The sequence below is a fragment of the Sphaerodactylus townsendi genome, linkage group LG07, assembly GCF_021028975.2.
Source record: "Sphaerodactylus townsendi isolate TG3544 linkage group LG07, MPM_Stown_v2.3, whole genome shotgun sequence".
In the NCBI taxonomy this organism is placed as follows: Eukaryota; Metazoa; Chordata; class Lepidosauria; order Squamata; family Sphaerodactylidae; genus Sphaerodactylus; species Sphaerodactylus townsendi.
In genome coordinates, this window is record NC_059431.1 from 21235531 (window position 1) to 21250092 (window position 14562).

A 14562-nucleotide genomic window follows, 5' to 3' on the forward strand; every position below is an offset into this window, starting at 1 on the left:
GGGCACTTACACTGGTACCAGGGAGCTACGCCGCTCCACATTTCCTGAGTGCGAATGCTGCCACTGCACCAGCACTTCTCTGGCCAGGGAGTCCGCAGCAGCACCAGTGGGGCATTCCTGGGGTGGAGCTGACTTTAGTTCACTTCCTGAGGCTTTTCAGCCCAGGAATAACCCCTTTTTCTGACATCAGCATATGCCAACAAAGTAGATGGCACGGACAATTGGACTGCATAGGGGCCTTTGAGTACAGTTGGTAAGTTCACTTTTTTTCACTTTCTGTGCCTCTGTAAACCTCTTTGGAGGTGGTGCGGTAGGGCTGTCCCCATTGGTGGAAGTAGGGGCGGTAACGGGGGCAGGCGACCCAGGTGCCATTTGCTTGGGTCGCATGGGGGGGTGCATGTTTGTCCCCCACCCGCTCTCCCTCCATTCCCAGCTCTTGACTGAGCTTCCCCTCCCACTGAATTCCCCTCCCACTGTCACACCACAGCCCCTGCAAAAAAAAAAAAACCTCCCAACAAACCTTTTCATCTTCCAAGTGGTGCTGGCTGGCAACACATTGAGGGTGGTATTAAGGCCAGGGAAGGAGCACATCCGCACTGGCCTTAACCCTACCCCTACTGTATGTGTTTCCAGTCAGCACCGGTCAGAAGAGGAAAAGGTTTGTTGTGTGCTTTTTTGCAGGGGTTACAGTGCGGCGGTGGCAAGAGTTCAAGGGGGAACGGAGGGAGTTCAGTGGCGGCGGCGGCGGCAGCAGGAAGTTTGGGGCAGGGAGAGTTTGGCAACAGGGGGGCAGGAGGAGTTTGGCCGGAGTTTAGGTGTGGTGTCCAGGACAAGCCCTTGGTGCCATTTCGTTACAGTATGCCACTGGCCGTCCCCAGCCATGGCCCAGCTACCCATCCCCCCTTAGGATTGGGCTGTTAGTGTCAGTATTTGAAACTGGCTGCCCAATTTTGGCATTAGCATTTGAAAGGAGAAAAATGAGGTCCTTCTTTTAAAATACTAATGACAGAGTAAGGGAGCCAGAGTAAAGGGAGTAAAGGGAATTTTACTTTCTTCAAGAGTAAAACAGTGGTAGTTTAAGGGTTAACTCCTATTCCCTACATCAGTGGTTCTCAACCTTTCTAATGCCGCAACCCTTTAATACAGTTCCTCATGTTGTACTGACCCCCAACCCTAACATTTATCCATTTACAGATGGGGAACACTGATGCAGAAAGTCCTAGGCGATCCCTGTGAAAGGGCCGTTTGACCCCCAAAGGGGTCGCGACCCACAGGTTGAGAACCGCTGCCCTACATGGTCCCTAGGCAAATTGAGACCATATAAAGACAGACTTAAGATTTAAGACCTTCATTTATTTGGTTTGAGGCCCAAGATGTTGTGAGTGTGATCCAGAGGAAGATAGTGTCCTTAATTCTCCCCAAAATCAGTGTAATCATGGTTAATTTTCTGTGGCCTGGAACTGTGCATCCCAATTCCATTTGGGCAACTTGAATTTTACTTTCATGTTGGCCAACACCACTCTACCACCACCCCTCTCTCAGGTGCTCTTTTAAAAAAAAGATCCTTGTCATTTAAAAGTGTTCTGTGCTTCAGAGAAGCCACAGGACGTTAAGGCAAAAATGAAAGCAAAACCCTGAGGCAAACATGTCAGATTTCTTAACAATAGTTAATGAACTAACTTCTGATGAAATATTTTAAACTACTTTTTTTGAACCTTTCCCCCTCTCTTCCACATTTACCTGCAACACTTCCCCTCCCTTGTTGGGAGGGGATGCAGAAACCCCATAGCGGGGGGAGCTCTTGTTCAGCAGTGCAATCCTAAAACCACTTTCCCAGGAGCAAGACCCTTTGAATAGACCTGAGTAGAAAGCCCAAAAGGAGTACAAAACCACATGTATATGATTATTATGTATTTATTTGTTCCATTTATACCCTGCCCTACACTGAAGTCCCAGGGCAGCTTACATAATGGGGTTAAAAGCCCTGTTAAAACATAAAACATTAAAAACCACCATAAAAACATCCTTTAAAACAGTCAATAAAAACATCCATTAAAAATCCCCATGTATGATGTCGTGCATGTGTCATTTGATGATGTCACACTCCTGGTGGGAGCTAAAGGAGAGAATAAGGTTTAAGAAGCAAGATCTAGGCCAAGCAGGCAGTGTTGAGTTCAGCTTGACTGAAGTTTTATGAGGGGGTGAAACAGCAGAAGGAAGGTATGTGCACAAAAGGCTTTGGCCCTTTGGGGTCAGATTTACTACTGGTTCAAGGGGCAGTAACCTCTGAGGCAGAGGCGTAACTAGAGAAAACGTAGCCTAGTGCAAAATATGAGTTTTCCGGGCCCCCCCCACACCCCCCCTAGGGGCGGCTGCCCTCCCCCACCATGACCAAACAGTGTTTTTTGCACCAGGTTATCTCAAAGTGTATGGACCCAGGGGAAAGGAGGAGGGGGGGCAATTTTCCACCCCCATGTGACTAAACAGCCGCAGCCCAGGGACATTTGACCCCATATGTCCCCCTGAGCGGTACGCCCCTGCTCTGAGGTGTGGACTTTCATGATGCTGATAAGTCCTGGTGCCGTCCCTGAAACTGGTGCAGTGATAATGTTGAGATGCCGAGAGCTGGAGATCTTTAATGGGGGAGCATGGTCCCTGGTGGCCCCTTCTCACTATTCTGGGATTTTCTACAGGAAAGGGTCCCATAGTGGCTGCTTTTTGATATGGAGTAGGGAGGTATTCTCTGTATCTTAGGTCCTTGATGTGCCTTGTTGTCTCTGTTTAGATTGCTTATGAGTCCTAAGGTATGATACCAGAGGAACCTTAGGGTCCATCATTACAATTTCTCTGTATGAGACAACAAATACAGCTTTTGAGCAACCTGTGTTTTGCAACCCTCAGCTCTGGTCTACTGGAAAGCATGAATCTGGCTTTGTAATTCCAGAAGCCTACCCCACAAGGCCATCACCCTACAAAGTAAAACCATCATTCAATACCTGTTATGAGCAAAAGCAAATCAAAACGGCCCGTTCAGGATGCGGGGGGGGGGAGGGCGGGGGGGGGGGCAGGATTGCAAAGAGATGCAGCTCTCAATATGGCATCCACCTACTCAATGTTGTGGTATTTTGCGCTGCGTGAGTCGAGGCTAAAAACATACCAGCAGCTCCGGAGACAACACAACATCTGAGATAGAATGTTTCTTTTAGTTCAGAATCTCAGACGTGTCCTCTGATCTTTGGGCACGTTGGTAAATCTGAGCAAAACAAAACAAAAAAACGCTGCTTAAAAATTTCCAAAGAAGCTAAATCCATTCATATGTCACTATAACAGATAACTGGTTAGCCGCTGCATGGATTCTGGGATCCATAAACCTGGTTCATCCCAAATGAAGTAGGGGTCTCGCCATGTGCAAGAGACTTTCCACGTAGGGCCATGCACTTTTTAAATTAACCCGAGAAAGAACAGCTCTTCTTTCCTAAATTGGCCGATGCCTAAGCACGTCCAAGAGTCAAGAGAAGCTGAGGGCACTTTTACCCATGCAGAATAAAGCACTTTCAATCCACTTTCAATGCACTTTGCAGCTGGATTTTTACTTGTGCGAAGTAGCAAACCCACTTGCAAACTATTGTGAAAGTGCATTGAAAGTGCCCTTAGAGTCACTGAAAATGAAAATAGAGGACGTTAGTCTGATCCGTGGTTGCCCCTATAGCTCAGACCAGCCCAATCTTGTTAGAGCTCAGAAACGAAGCAGGGTCACTGGGGTGCTGTGTGGTTTCCGGGCTGCATGACCGTGTCCTAGCAGCATTCTCTCCTGACGTTTCGCCTGAATCTGTGGCTGGCATCTTCAGAGGATCTGAAGGAATGCTAGAACACGGCCAAACAGCCCAGAAACCACACAGCACCCCAGTGATCCCGGCCGTGAAAGCCTTCGACAATACATTGAAGCAGGGTCAGTACTTGGACGGGAGAACACCAAGGAAGGCTGGGGCTGCTATGCAGAGGAAGCCAGGGGCAATCCACCTCTGCTCATTTCTTGCCTTGAAAATCTCATGAAGTAGAACTTCACGGAGTCACCATGAATTCGTTTGCAAATCGATGGCACGCTTTATCTTTTACAGTCTAATCGAGCCTGTAAGAGCTTTGACAATCTTGGGAGGCAGCTTTAAGGTATACGCAAGTGGGGGAAGAGCTCAAAAGTGCCCCCCAGTAAATCATTCCAAGAATTCACACTGTTTTATTTATTCCAAACTGAAATCTCATGAACATCAGTTTGACCCAAATCTGACTGTTGTGGGTTTTCTGGGGTCGTGTGGCCATGGTCTGGTAGTTTCATTTCACCCACACCTATGGCTGACTTCAGAGGCATGTCACATACATGACATGCCTCTGAAGATTCAGGAACGGAATGGATCAGTTGGCACACTAAGCTCGGACCTTCTAATTAATACAATAAACTTTAAATTATCATCAACTCTGAAGATACCAATCATAGATGCAGGTGAAATGTTAGGAGCAAAGACCACAGCCGCACAGCCCCAGAAAACCCACAACAGCCAGTTCATTCCGGCCGTGAAAGGCTTTGACAGTACATTGGCTAAAATTATTTGCATGCTTAGCAGGGTTGTGGGTGAGGTTGTGTTGCTGCCAGATCATGACAACAAACATGCTGAAACATGCTGCAGTTTGTGACCTGAGACCATTTTTTGCAGAAGCACCTCTGCAGACTTGCAAAGAATCCTTCTGATCATAGGTTGCTTTCAAGCTGACAGTTTTTTGGTTGCACCATGGCTTGATGGTGAGAGCTGGAGGTGGAATGAAAGAGGCATGTTTTCCTGTGGGGTACACATTCATTTCTTTCCTTCCTCTGTCAGCTATTGTCACATTGCTGTGAAGCACTAGAAAAGCCTGCAAACCTCTGAACCAGGCAATGGTGGAATGAATAGGCACACCACAAGCAACCATGTGGCTATCGTGCTACCTGCAGCTCCCTAAAAAAAGCTACTGTTTCAACAGCACAGCAGCAGAGTTCTAGATTAAGAGTGAAGTTCCAGGTTGTTCTTTGACAAGTGAAAAAACAAACAAACCAAAGTCCAGCCTTGTATATTTAAACATTTGAAAAATCTTTGGCTGTTTTTAACTAGATTGCCTAAATGAAACAGTCTTAACGGCATCTGTTTCTAACAATATTCTGAAAAAATGGATTAGGTTGTAGAAAGGTTAAGAGAGAAGTTTGAGAGCCAGTGTGGTGTAGTGGTTAAGAGTAGGTGGACTCTTATCTGGATGAACCAAGCTCGATTCCCCATTCTTCCACCTAAGCAGCGGACTCTTATCTGGAAAACTGGATTTGTTTCCCCATTCCTTCTGGGTGACCTTGGCCTAATCACAGTTCTTTCAAGAACTCTCTCAGCCCCACCTCTCTCACAAGGTGTCTGTTGTGGGAAGGGAAAGGAGTTTGTAAGCCCCTTTGAGTCTCCTTACAGGAGAGAAAAGGGGGCGCAACGGACACCCACTCAGCCTTCTATAACACCAAGGCAGGGAAACCACTCACTCAGGTTTTTCCCGCCTTTTCGCTTCAGGATCTGAGATGCTTCTAATAATGGTAGCAGGAAGGTAGAAAGCACTTTCCCTCAACCCTGTTATCACACACACCAGAAGGCAAAGGGATGCTCAGTGACTTTTATTTTCCTTTTTTTCCCCCAGTCCCTACACTTGGCACAGTAAAATTAAATATCCTGAGGCAGATTTAAACTTAAACAAGAACACAGATTTATTAACATACAGAAGAGATGGTGAAGGAAAGGATTTTAAAACTTGGAGATAGATGGTTGAAACAAACGAGGCAGGAGGCAAGAGAATGTATATATATATATATATATATATATATATATTTACATTAATTATGCAACAGAGCTTGGCACAGAGGCTTATACCCTTTTGCTTTCTTTAGCACAATACAGACTTATATTTCAGTTCAGTTTCACATTACTTAGATGTTATTTTATTTCAGTTATAGCTGAGATGTTCCTCGATGTTATAGTTCCATATAATTCAGATGTTCTGGCTAATGGATATCACCCAGGGTCTAACACAGGCTGGTACAATTCACAGTACCCTCACAAGCCTCACCCAGATAAACCTCTGATCTCTAGGAGTCTTCTTTCCTCTTCTGGGCCGTTTCCGCATGGTCAAAATATCCAGGGTTGAGCAAGAAAAATATCCCTGTGCAGCCAAGAATTCTGCATGGTTCCCGGTTCTAAAGCAGATTTGCCTGGTGATATTTCCCTCATCCCAGTGTATTCAAAAACTGCCAAATTGGAGATTCTTTAAAAATACCCGGGGGTGAGCCTGCTAGAGCCTGCTACCGTGTGAACGCCAATGGGGAGGACCAGTTTATTTTTCCTATCCAGCCACCTATCTCCCCACTTGATGTTCATTCAAGCTGCCACTCAAAAACAACAGCCAATCAGAATGCAGGACACAGGCCATGTTCAGAGATGTTTGCAGCTGCCACTTAAAAACAACAACCAATCAGAACACGGAACCCTGGGCATGCTCAGATATGCTTCCAAAGTAAAAACAGAAGTCCCAGGCTCGTGTGAAACAAGCTGGAGTATTTCCTCCCGGTCTTCACTTGATTCCTTCAAAAAATGGGCACTCATGCAGACAGACACCCTGGGATAAAATAGACCCAGGTTAAAAAAAACCTGTGGTTCACAGGTATAATTTTGCTGTGCAGAAACAACCCTGGAAGATCTCACCTGATGCTGGTTGTATGTATAGTTCTCAACCTGAGCTCCACAATAATTCAAAACCACCCAGCTCTCCTGGTCTGTGTATGTGTGCTTTAACTACAGCACTCAGAGCTGTCCCAACAGTAGGGCCAGACAAAATCTCACACTATCTGCCACTGCTTTCCCCAGAGAGGTAATGTTTTGTCACAGCAAGGACAGATAGATGTTCACAGAAGGAACTCAGAACTACAAAACACTCTCAGAATGTTGTAGCAAGGAAGATATCCTCCTCCCTCCTCTGCATCATGCAGTTACTTGGCCAATCAGTCAGGATGTCACAGTCAGTCAGGTGGCTTCTCATGTTCCCAGGTCTTTCTGGCTCACTCTGAAGGTAAACAGTATCTTGCTTAGACAGAACTTCATTTTAAAAATTTTATTTTGCAGGCAATCTGTCACAGGGGGATATAAATCCAAACTCTTCCTACTACTCCTCTTCCTCCTCTTCTTCTTTAGTAGCCAATAAGAAACATTTAACTCACAGCATTTCCCACTCAGACATTGTGCCCAAACTTGATTTGGTTTGTAATGAATTTGAGTCACATACTTCCTCCTTCCCTTCTTCCTTTTCTCAAAGGAAGGAGTCATAGTTGGAAACTTCCTGTTTGTGAAATCTTTGATTTAAAGTTTCAAATCATTTTGACATATGTATTGGGTGAGGGGAAAGTTTAGCAAACCTAGGGGTTGTTTCTTCCCAGTCAACCGTAGTTCAGAATCTTGGTGACTGGGTAGAAAACACATTTATTATACAGCGCAAATGTGGTGTTATACTGCGCAGATGTGGACGTTGAGGAAAAAAACTGGATCGAAGGCTGCCTAAACTAGTAAGTCTTCAGTTTTGGTTCTGTACATGAAAAGAGGGAGAGGCAGAGAAAGAGGGCAAAAGAACATGAGTTCAAGGGTTTGATCCATTTTCAATCACAAATAAATTGTGACTCGTGACCTTATTTTTATGAAAAAAAATTGAGTATTCTATTCTCAATTAACAACCAAAGCGAAACAGATCTGGATGGAATTCACCCATGAGTTACGTAGGCCTGCCAGGAGACACAGTTCTATTGGTTTACTAGGAAACTACACTGCTGCCTGGGTTCATATTAAAAATTCTGCCATTGAAGAACCCAGAACTGCCATCAACAATGTATTGTTTCACATTCGGAAGAGAATTTTGCATTCAGTCTGCAATTGCACCTTTCAATGCTGGCTTCCGTTTCTTCTCTTGAGTTTGACGTGCCCTGCTTGCATTTGGTTATCAGTATAACTGAAACCAGACATCTCATTTCATTATTCATGACTGTTGAATTATTTTTCTCTGCTTTGCTTTCAGAAGCAGAATCACTGACTCATATTTTGAAAGGCAACACGTGTTTGTTTTATGACTCATTATTCTATAGTCTGAAACAGATGTGTATGGCAATACCATGAGATTAGTAAAAGGCAGTGTATCCAGGTTAAAAAGCTTTGTTCAGAAATAAACCGTGCAGCATGTTGAAAAATCTTTTAAAATAAGATATGTTGGATCCAGACAGTTTCTTCATGCAATCTCAACCGGTTCCTTTCCATGCTACGACCCACATTCCTTGTGGCTTATGTACGTGCAAATTGCATGATTTCCCAAGCATTGCCTTCTTTGGTGGTCTTAAGGGGACCCCCTTCTCCCTTTTTCAGCAACGAAAAACTGGTAATTATGCAACAAAGCTTGGCACGGAGGCTTATACGCTTTTGCTTTCTTCAGCACAATACAGACTTATATTTCAGTGCAGTTTCTGATTGCTTGGATGTTATTTTATTTCAGTTATAGCTTAAATGTTCCTCGATGCTACAGTTTCATATAATTCAGATATTCTGGGTAATAGATATCGCCCAGGGTCTAACCCAGGCTGGTACAATTCACAGTACCCTCACAAGCCTCACACAGTTAGATAAACCTCTGAGCTCTAGGAGTCTTCTTTCCTCTCGTGGGCCGCACAGTCAAAATATCCTGCCCAGTAAGTACATAGTTCATCACTTTTGTAGAGTTCTGTCTCCATGTTATTGACAGAAATTTATTCTGAACTATATTTTGATACTGTCCATATATGTCTATCAGTCCTTTTGTTAAACATAGAAAAGTATGAAGCATACTGTGGGAAGGGCCATGGCTCAGTGGCAGTACTTTGCTTGAAGAAGGGCCCAAGTTCATCTTCAACATCTCCAACTGAAGGACCAGGTGATGTGAAAGGCATCTTCTGGAGCCACTGCCAATCAAGTACTGAGCACAAACAATGCTCTAGCTCAGCACAGTGCAACTTGGGCCCTTTCCACACAGCCAAGGGAGAGAGCCTGCATCAGCATTAATCATGCCGATGCAGGCTCTGGGGCCGTTCACACAAACAGCCCCATGGGCTGTGCAGCTGTTGGAGTAGGCTCCGCACAGACGTGCAGCCCCCTTGCTTCCTGCTGGCAGCCTTCACTGTGCTGTCGCTCTGAGGAGGCCAGGGGACACGCCCCCATGACCTGAGCGACGGCTGCAGGTACGGAGGCCAGGGGGCGTGTCCCCTGGGCTTTTCAGAGCGACAGAAGCCAGCAGGAGGTAAGGAGGCGTTTGGGGCCAGGGAGGGGAATACACCGGCTTCCACCTTCTGCCGTTCGCATGGCAGCGGATGGAAGCCGGAGTTTTCAGAAAACCTCGCTCCCCAAGCGAGTTTTGAAAACACTGTTTTGGCGGGAACAGAGTGCCACCTCATCGATTTGGCAGCAGCGCCTGTGCAAAGGGTCCCCGCCAAAACGGTGTTTTACTGGGCTGAAGTCATTGCTTTCTGCCTGTGTGGAAAGGGCCTTGGTGTTGTAATTATAAATAAAAGACCGATGGGGATTTAAAGAAAAATTCTGAACCAAGTCTTGAAATGCTAACAGATTTTATGAAGGTATTTAGAAGCTGAGAAATACAAATGCATATATACACAGAATAATAACGGATAAATGTGTGCTATTTTTAGGCTGGCCTCTGGTTTAAAGGCAGTGAAGATCTTGTCGTTCCAGAAAGTCCAACAGAACCCTTACCATATAATCGGCAGCTGCACCTTATAAAGGTAAATATCCAGAATTCCTATCAGAGTTAACAGTGCTCAAGATTATTTATTTCATTGGGCTGTTAGATTGTAGCCATAGTTTTTAAATGTGTCTGCAGATGTTAAAAAACTTTATATCCTCCAAAAAAAACCCCCAAAGTATGATTTTTCAGTAATAGAACTATCACTACTTGTTGTGGTGGGGTTTTTTATTTATTTATTTATTTATTTATTTATTTATTTATTTATTTATTTAGTTAGTTAGTTAGTTAGTTAGTTAGTTAGTTAGTTAGTTAAACCGCCCACCCCTGAAGGGCTCTGGGCGGTGTACAGTAGGCCAAGGACCACATTGGATCCAACAGGCCAAGAACAACATGACAACAATAAATTAAGTTAAATTAAAACAATGTACAGAATCCATAAAAACATAAACCATAGCAGCATTAAACAAAATGACAATAGTGCAAAAGCAAGAAGCATAAAGCCTAGCGCCTGATCCCAAAGCCGGGTGGGGATGTTATTTGATGTTATATAGGGTGTGCTAATGATGGAATAGCGCGCCATACAGGGGCATCCTGGAGGGGGAACCTGCGGCCGGCCTCACCAAAGGCCCGGTGGAACAAAACCGTTTTGCAGGCCCTGCGGAACTCTTCCGGGCTGTGTGGCCGTGGTCTGTGTGTAACGGACTTTTCTCTGTGATACGCCTCTGAAGATGCCAGCCACAGATGCAGGCAAAACGTTAGGAACAAGATCCACCAGACCACAGCCACACAGCCCGGAAAACCCACCACAACCAGTTGAATCTGGCCGTGAAAGCCTTTGACAGTCCATATCACTACTTAATTTACAACTCAATCCAAAGTATTTAATGAAGGATTTTAAGGAAGCTTTTCTCCCCAGTTGGACCCAAACTGGCTTAATAAACAGAAACAGTTCCAATGTACAAAGACATATGAACCAAACACATCTGGGATGGTCTGGGTCCAACAAACATATTGTTGTAGGACTGAAGTGTGAGCCCTAAGCTAAGTGCTCAGGATCAAGTGCCCTTTGGCTTGTTCTGGGCTCGTGCTTCTGGTCCCATCTAGGTTAAATACCTGCAGAAAGAAGAGGGAGAAAGTGGACCTCAGCTGTTAGCAGCTTTCTGTAGTCAGCCAGAAGGTTGTTTCACATTTCCCATTCCTACCAAAATTAACACAAGGAGTATCAAATGTGCCTCTTTCACTTTGTTCACATTGACCTGGAATGTGAACCGGTCCAGAGGAGGGCAACAAAAATGGTAAAAGGTCTGGAGTGCATGCCCTACACATAGAGGGTTAGGGAGCTGGGGATGTTTAGTCTGGAGAAATGAGGGTTGAGGGGGGACATGATAGCAATGTTTAAATATTTGAAGGGATGTCATGTCGAAAAGGGAGCAGTCTTGTTTTCTGCTGCCTCTGAGACTAGGACACAGGTAATTGATTTAAGGTGATTCTATGGATTCTAATGGATTCTAAGAGATTCCACTTAGACATTAGGAAGAACTTCCTGACCGTCAGGGCTGTTCGACAGTGGAATTCACTACTTCGGAGAGTTGTGGAGTCTTCTTCTTTGGAGGTTTTTAAACAGAGGCTGGATGAACTTATGTTGGGAGTGCTTTGATTGTGTGTTCCTGCATGGGAGGGGGTTGGATTTGATGGCCCTTGGAGTCTCTTCCAACTCTATGATTTTATGACCTGGGTAGTGAATCCAAAATTGTTCCCAAGAAGTACAGGAACACCCACTCATTGAATGAGCTTCCTTGTGTGTTTACGTAATGCACAAGTGGTAGAATTCCTGTGGAGGAAGCACTTAAGAAAACCCAGTATCCTTCTTGATCACTTCTTTAAACTTTTCTTTATTTCTCCTCATGATAAGTTTAATTTTTTTATATTTTAGCATTGTTATGTGACTAGTTAGACAAAAAATAAGCAATATAATAATCAAACTGCTATATAAAGCTTATTAAGAATCCATTTCAATTCTGTTATTTGTCAAAATGATGCTACATTTTTTATTCTAATATTCTTTATTTTTTTCTTCAATCCCTGTAACCATTCTTTAAACTCAATAAAACAATTATTTTTTTAAAAAAGCCCAGCCATATGAATCCAGGTTTATATAGGCCCCAGAACATTGCCCTTCCCCCTGGGGAATTTTAATGCACTGCTGGGGCTGGCAGGGAACCCCCTCCAGGGACAGCTTCTGTCACGTTCCCCCAAGGCCCAGTCAGAGAATCTCAACTGGAATGCACCCCCCCCCCCCCACAAAATGCAGCTAGTGCAGATTATTGCCTACAGATTCTGCAACTTATGCTTTCCTCAGCACAGAGATTCTTTCTCGCATGCATGGAAAGACCAAACGGCCCTGGCATTGCACAGATACCTTTGGCAAGTTCTGCTCACTCGACTTCTTCAAACGGTTAGGTATCCTTGGCATCAATTAACCAAGACTTCTCTTGCTTAACAGTTTTTATTCACATTATTTGCTGACGCCCAAAAAGATCGACCTCTGCTGGACTACATGAAGATGTTGCTTTATTTCGCCTCTGACCCCGATGGTGTCGACGGTGTCTATCGGGCCCTCAGCGTTGCTACAGGAACGTACATCCACAGGAAAAAAGAGAAATACCCTCCTATTCCCCATCTGGTAAATTGTTATTATGCATGATAATCCTTGGTGCAAACTAAGGATGGCAGGGAGGTTTTTATTCCTGAAAGTGGAGATCTCATAGCACTTCTGCGTCCAGCTGGGACAATGTTGTTACTTTGCTAATGGAAAGGAAAATGCTGATTGCACAAATTTGCTCTTAATTACCCTTTATAGGTTTCTAATGCAGTGTGGCCCACACGCGATTTGTTTTTCTGTGAAACCACACCTGATCTTTAATGCTGAGCTATTGTGTGTTTCATAGTACCCCTGTACAGAATGTTCTACTCCAGTCGATAGGATGTGCTGTGGTTTGACTCAGCACTGGAGTTTCCTTTTATGGGTTCAAAGTGATCAGGACCAAACTGCCTTTCGCTAACTTGCGGAAAACAACTACATTTGGTAGAACCATCAACAGTAAAATTCCCCTTTTTTTCTTTTGCATGAAAGCGATACCTAATGTACAAACATTTTAAAGAAAGGAACAAACTGGAGACAAGGTAGCCAAGTAGACACAAGGTGAAAACACTCGCAGCAGATATGTATGCGAATAAAAATAAATGAAAAATGCCGTGTTCATAAGCCCTTATGTGTCTTAAGCTGGAGACAGACGTCTTTTTAAAAACACCCTGATTGTTGAAGATACAGTAGGGCAGTCTTACAAAAAGAATCACTCCGTTGTTTAGTGATCTTTAGAGACAACATTAGTTGACATGTGGAAGGAAATGGGCCTGCACCACCTATCAAGAACTTAGGTTGTGCAATGGCGTAACGCCAATGGGGAGCGCGATGCCCTGGGCGCACACCGTGGTGGGGAAGTGGCCGGGGCGTTCCGGGGTGGGGTGGGTAGCACCGTGGCTGGGGCGCAGAGCATGAACGTGCCCCAGGCGCAGTTCCCCCTCGCTCCGCCCCTGAGGTTGGGTAAGTAAGTATTTATAAAGATACTCGCAACAGGATCAAGGCATCAATGTGTGGATATTCCCCACACTTTCCTGGGTTATCCCCTCCTGCTGGTCGTGTTATCCATGCCCCTAGAAGACTTTTCTCCAGATTTTGGTTGCTGAGTCCCTATAGGGTTTTTTAAAATGATTTTTATTTTATCAACAGGGAAGGAAAAGAAAGTTAAAATAATTTTAAAAAGAGGTAAAGAAAAGGAAAAAATAAAGAAGACAAGGAAAGACTAATGAGGAGAAAAGCACAAGGGGGGAGGGGAGGGAGTTTCTAAGAGCTGCATGACTCACACTGCTGATCCTGGATTTTTTTCAAAACTAGTAAAACTCTTCTAGTCCACCTGTCAAATGTAAGGTCCCCAATTTCTGGGAAGGCAACAGCTATGGAGAACTTGCTCTACAGCCAGCAAAATAGCCCCTCTCAGCAATGTGTAGTTTTGAGAGCACACAAAGGCTCATCCAGAGTGAAACACCGCTGTACCAGAACACTGTGTCGCTATAGTGATATAATGCCCCGTAGTGATCGTACAGATGCCAATGCCAGGGGTGTGGGAGGTTGATTGTGGATGTGAGGGGATGGTGGCGGTAAAATGGTGCTAATAAGGCCGGGAGGTTTGAATATGTGTTCTTTCCTGTCCAGAAAGCATACTACTAACTCACCTGATCCTTCAGGAAATATGAGAGCAAAGTAGAGTAAACACCCTAACCCTCTGGGCCCTTCCCCACTTTATAGAATAACGCAAGGGTGGGCTTATATCGAATCCTAAAAATCTGGAGTTTTGAGCCAAGAAGTCGCGGTCCCCACTTCAGAGGGGTCTGGCTGCTCACTCTCGAAAGGCCTCCGCACCTGGTGCCATCGCCAGGAATGTTTACATTTCCCCACGACCGCTTGGCCGCCAATCGTCGATGGTCAGGGCGGGTCAGGGCGGGTCTCCAATTTGATTAGTCCGCGTGCGGCTGATGGGCAGGACAGGTCTGATCCTCCCATTGGTCTGTTAGTTTGGGGTCAAACAGCCTTCGCTTCAACGGGAAGGGGAAAACGCATAGATGTCACAATGCACATTTGTAACCATTTGTAACTAATAATCGCAGCTTCTACTTGGCTTT

General features: G+C 44.8%; 1 protein-coding gene across 3 annotated transcripts in view; it reads left to right on the plus strand.

Annotated features, from left to right (window-relative positions):
- SPEF2 (sperm flagellar 2) overlaps positions 1–14562 on the plus strand; it is a 134738-nt gene that overhangs the window by 105041 nt on the left and 15135 nt on the right. For all 3 annotated transcript variants that reach the window (XM_048504145.1, XM_048504146.1, XM_048504147.1), the window contains exons 33-34: positions 9767–9859; positions 12326–12505. In XM_048504145.1, coding sequence (XP_048360102.1) covers positions 9767–9859; positions 12326–12505 — 273 coding nt within the window. The remainder of the gene's footprint in view (positions 1–9766; positions 9860–12325; positions 12506–14562) is intronic.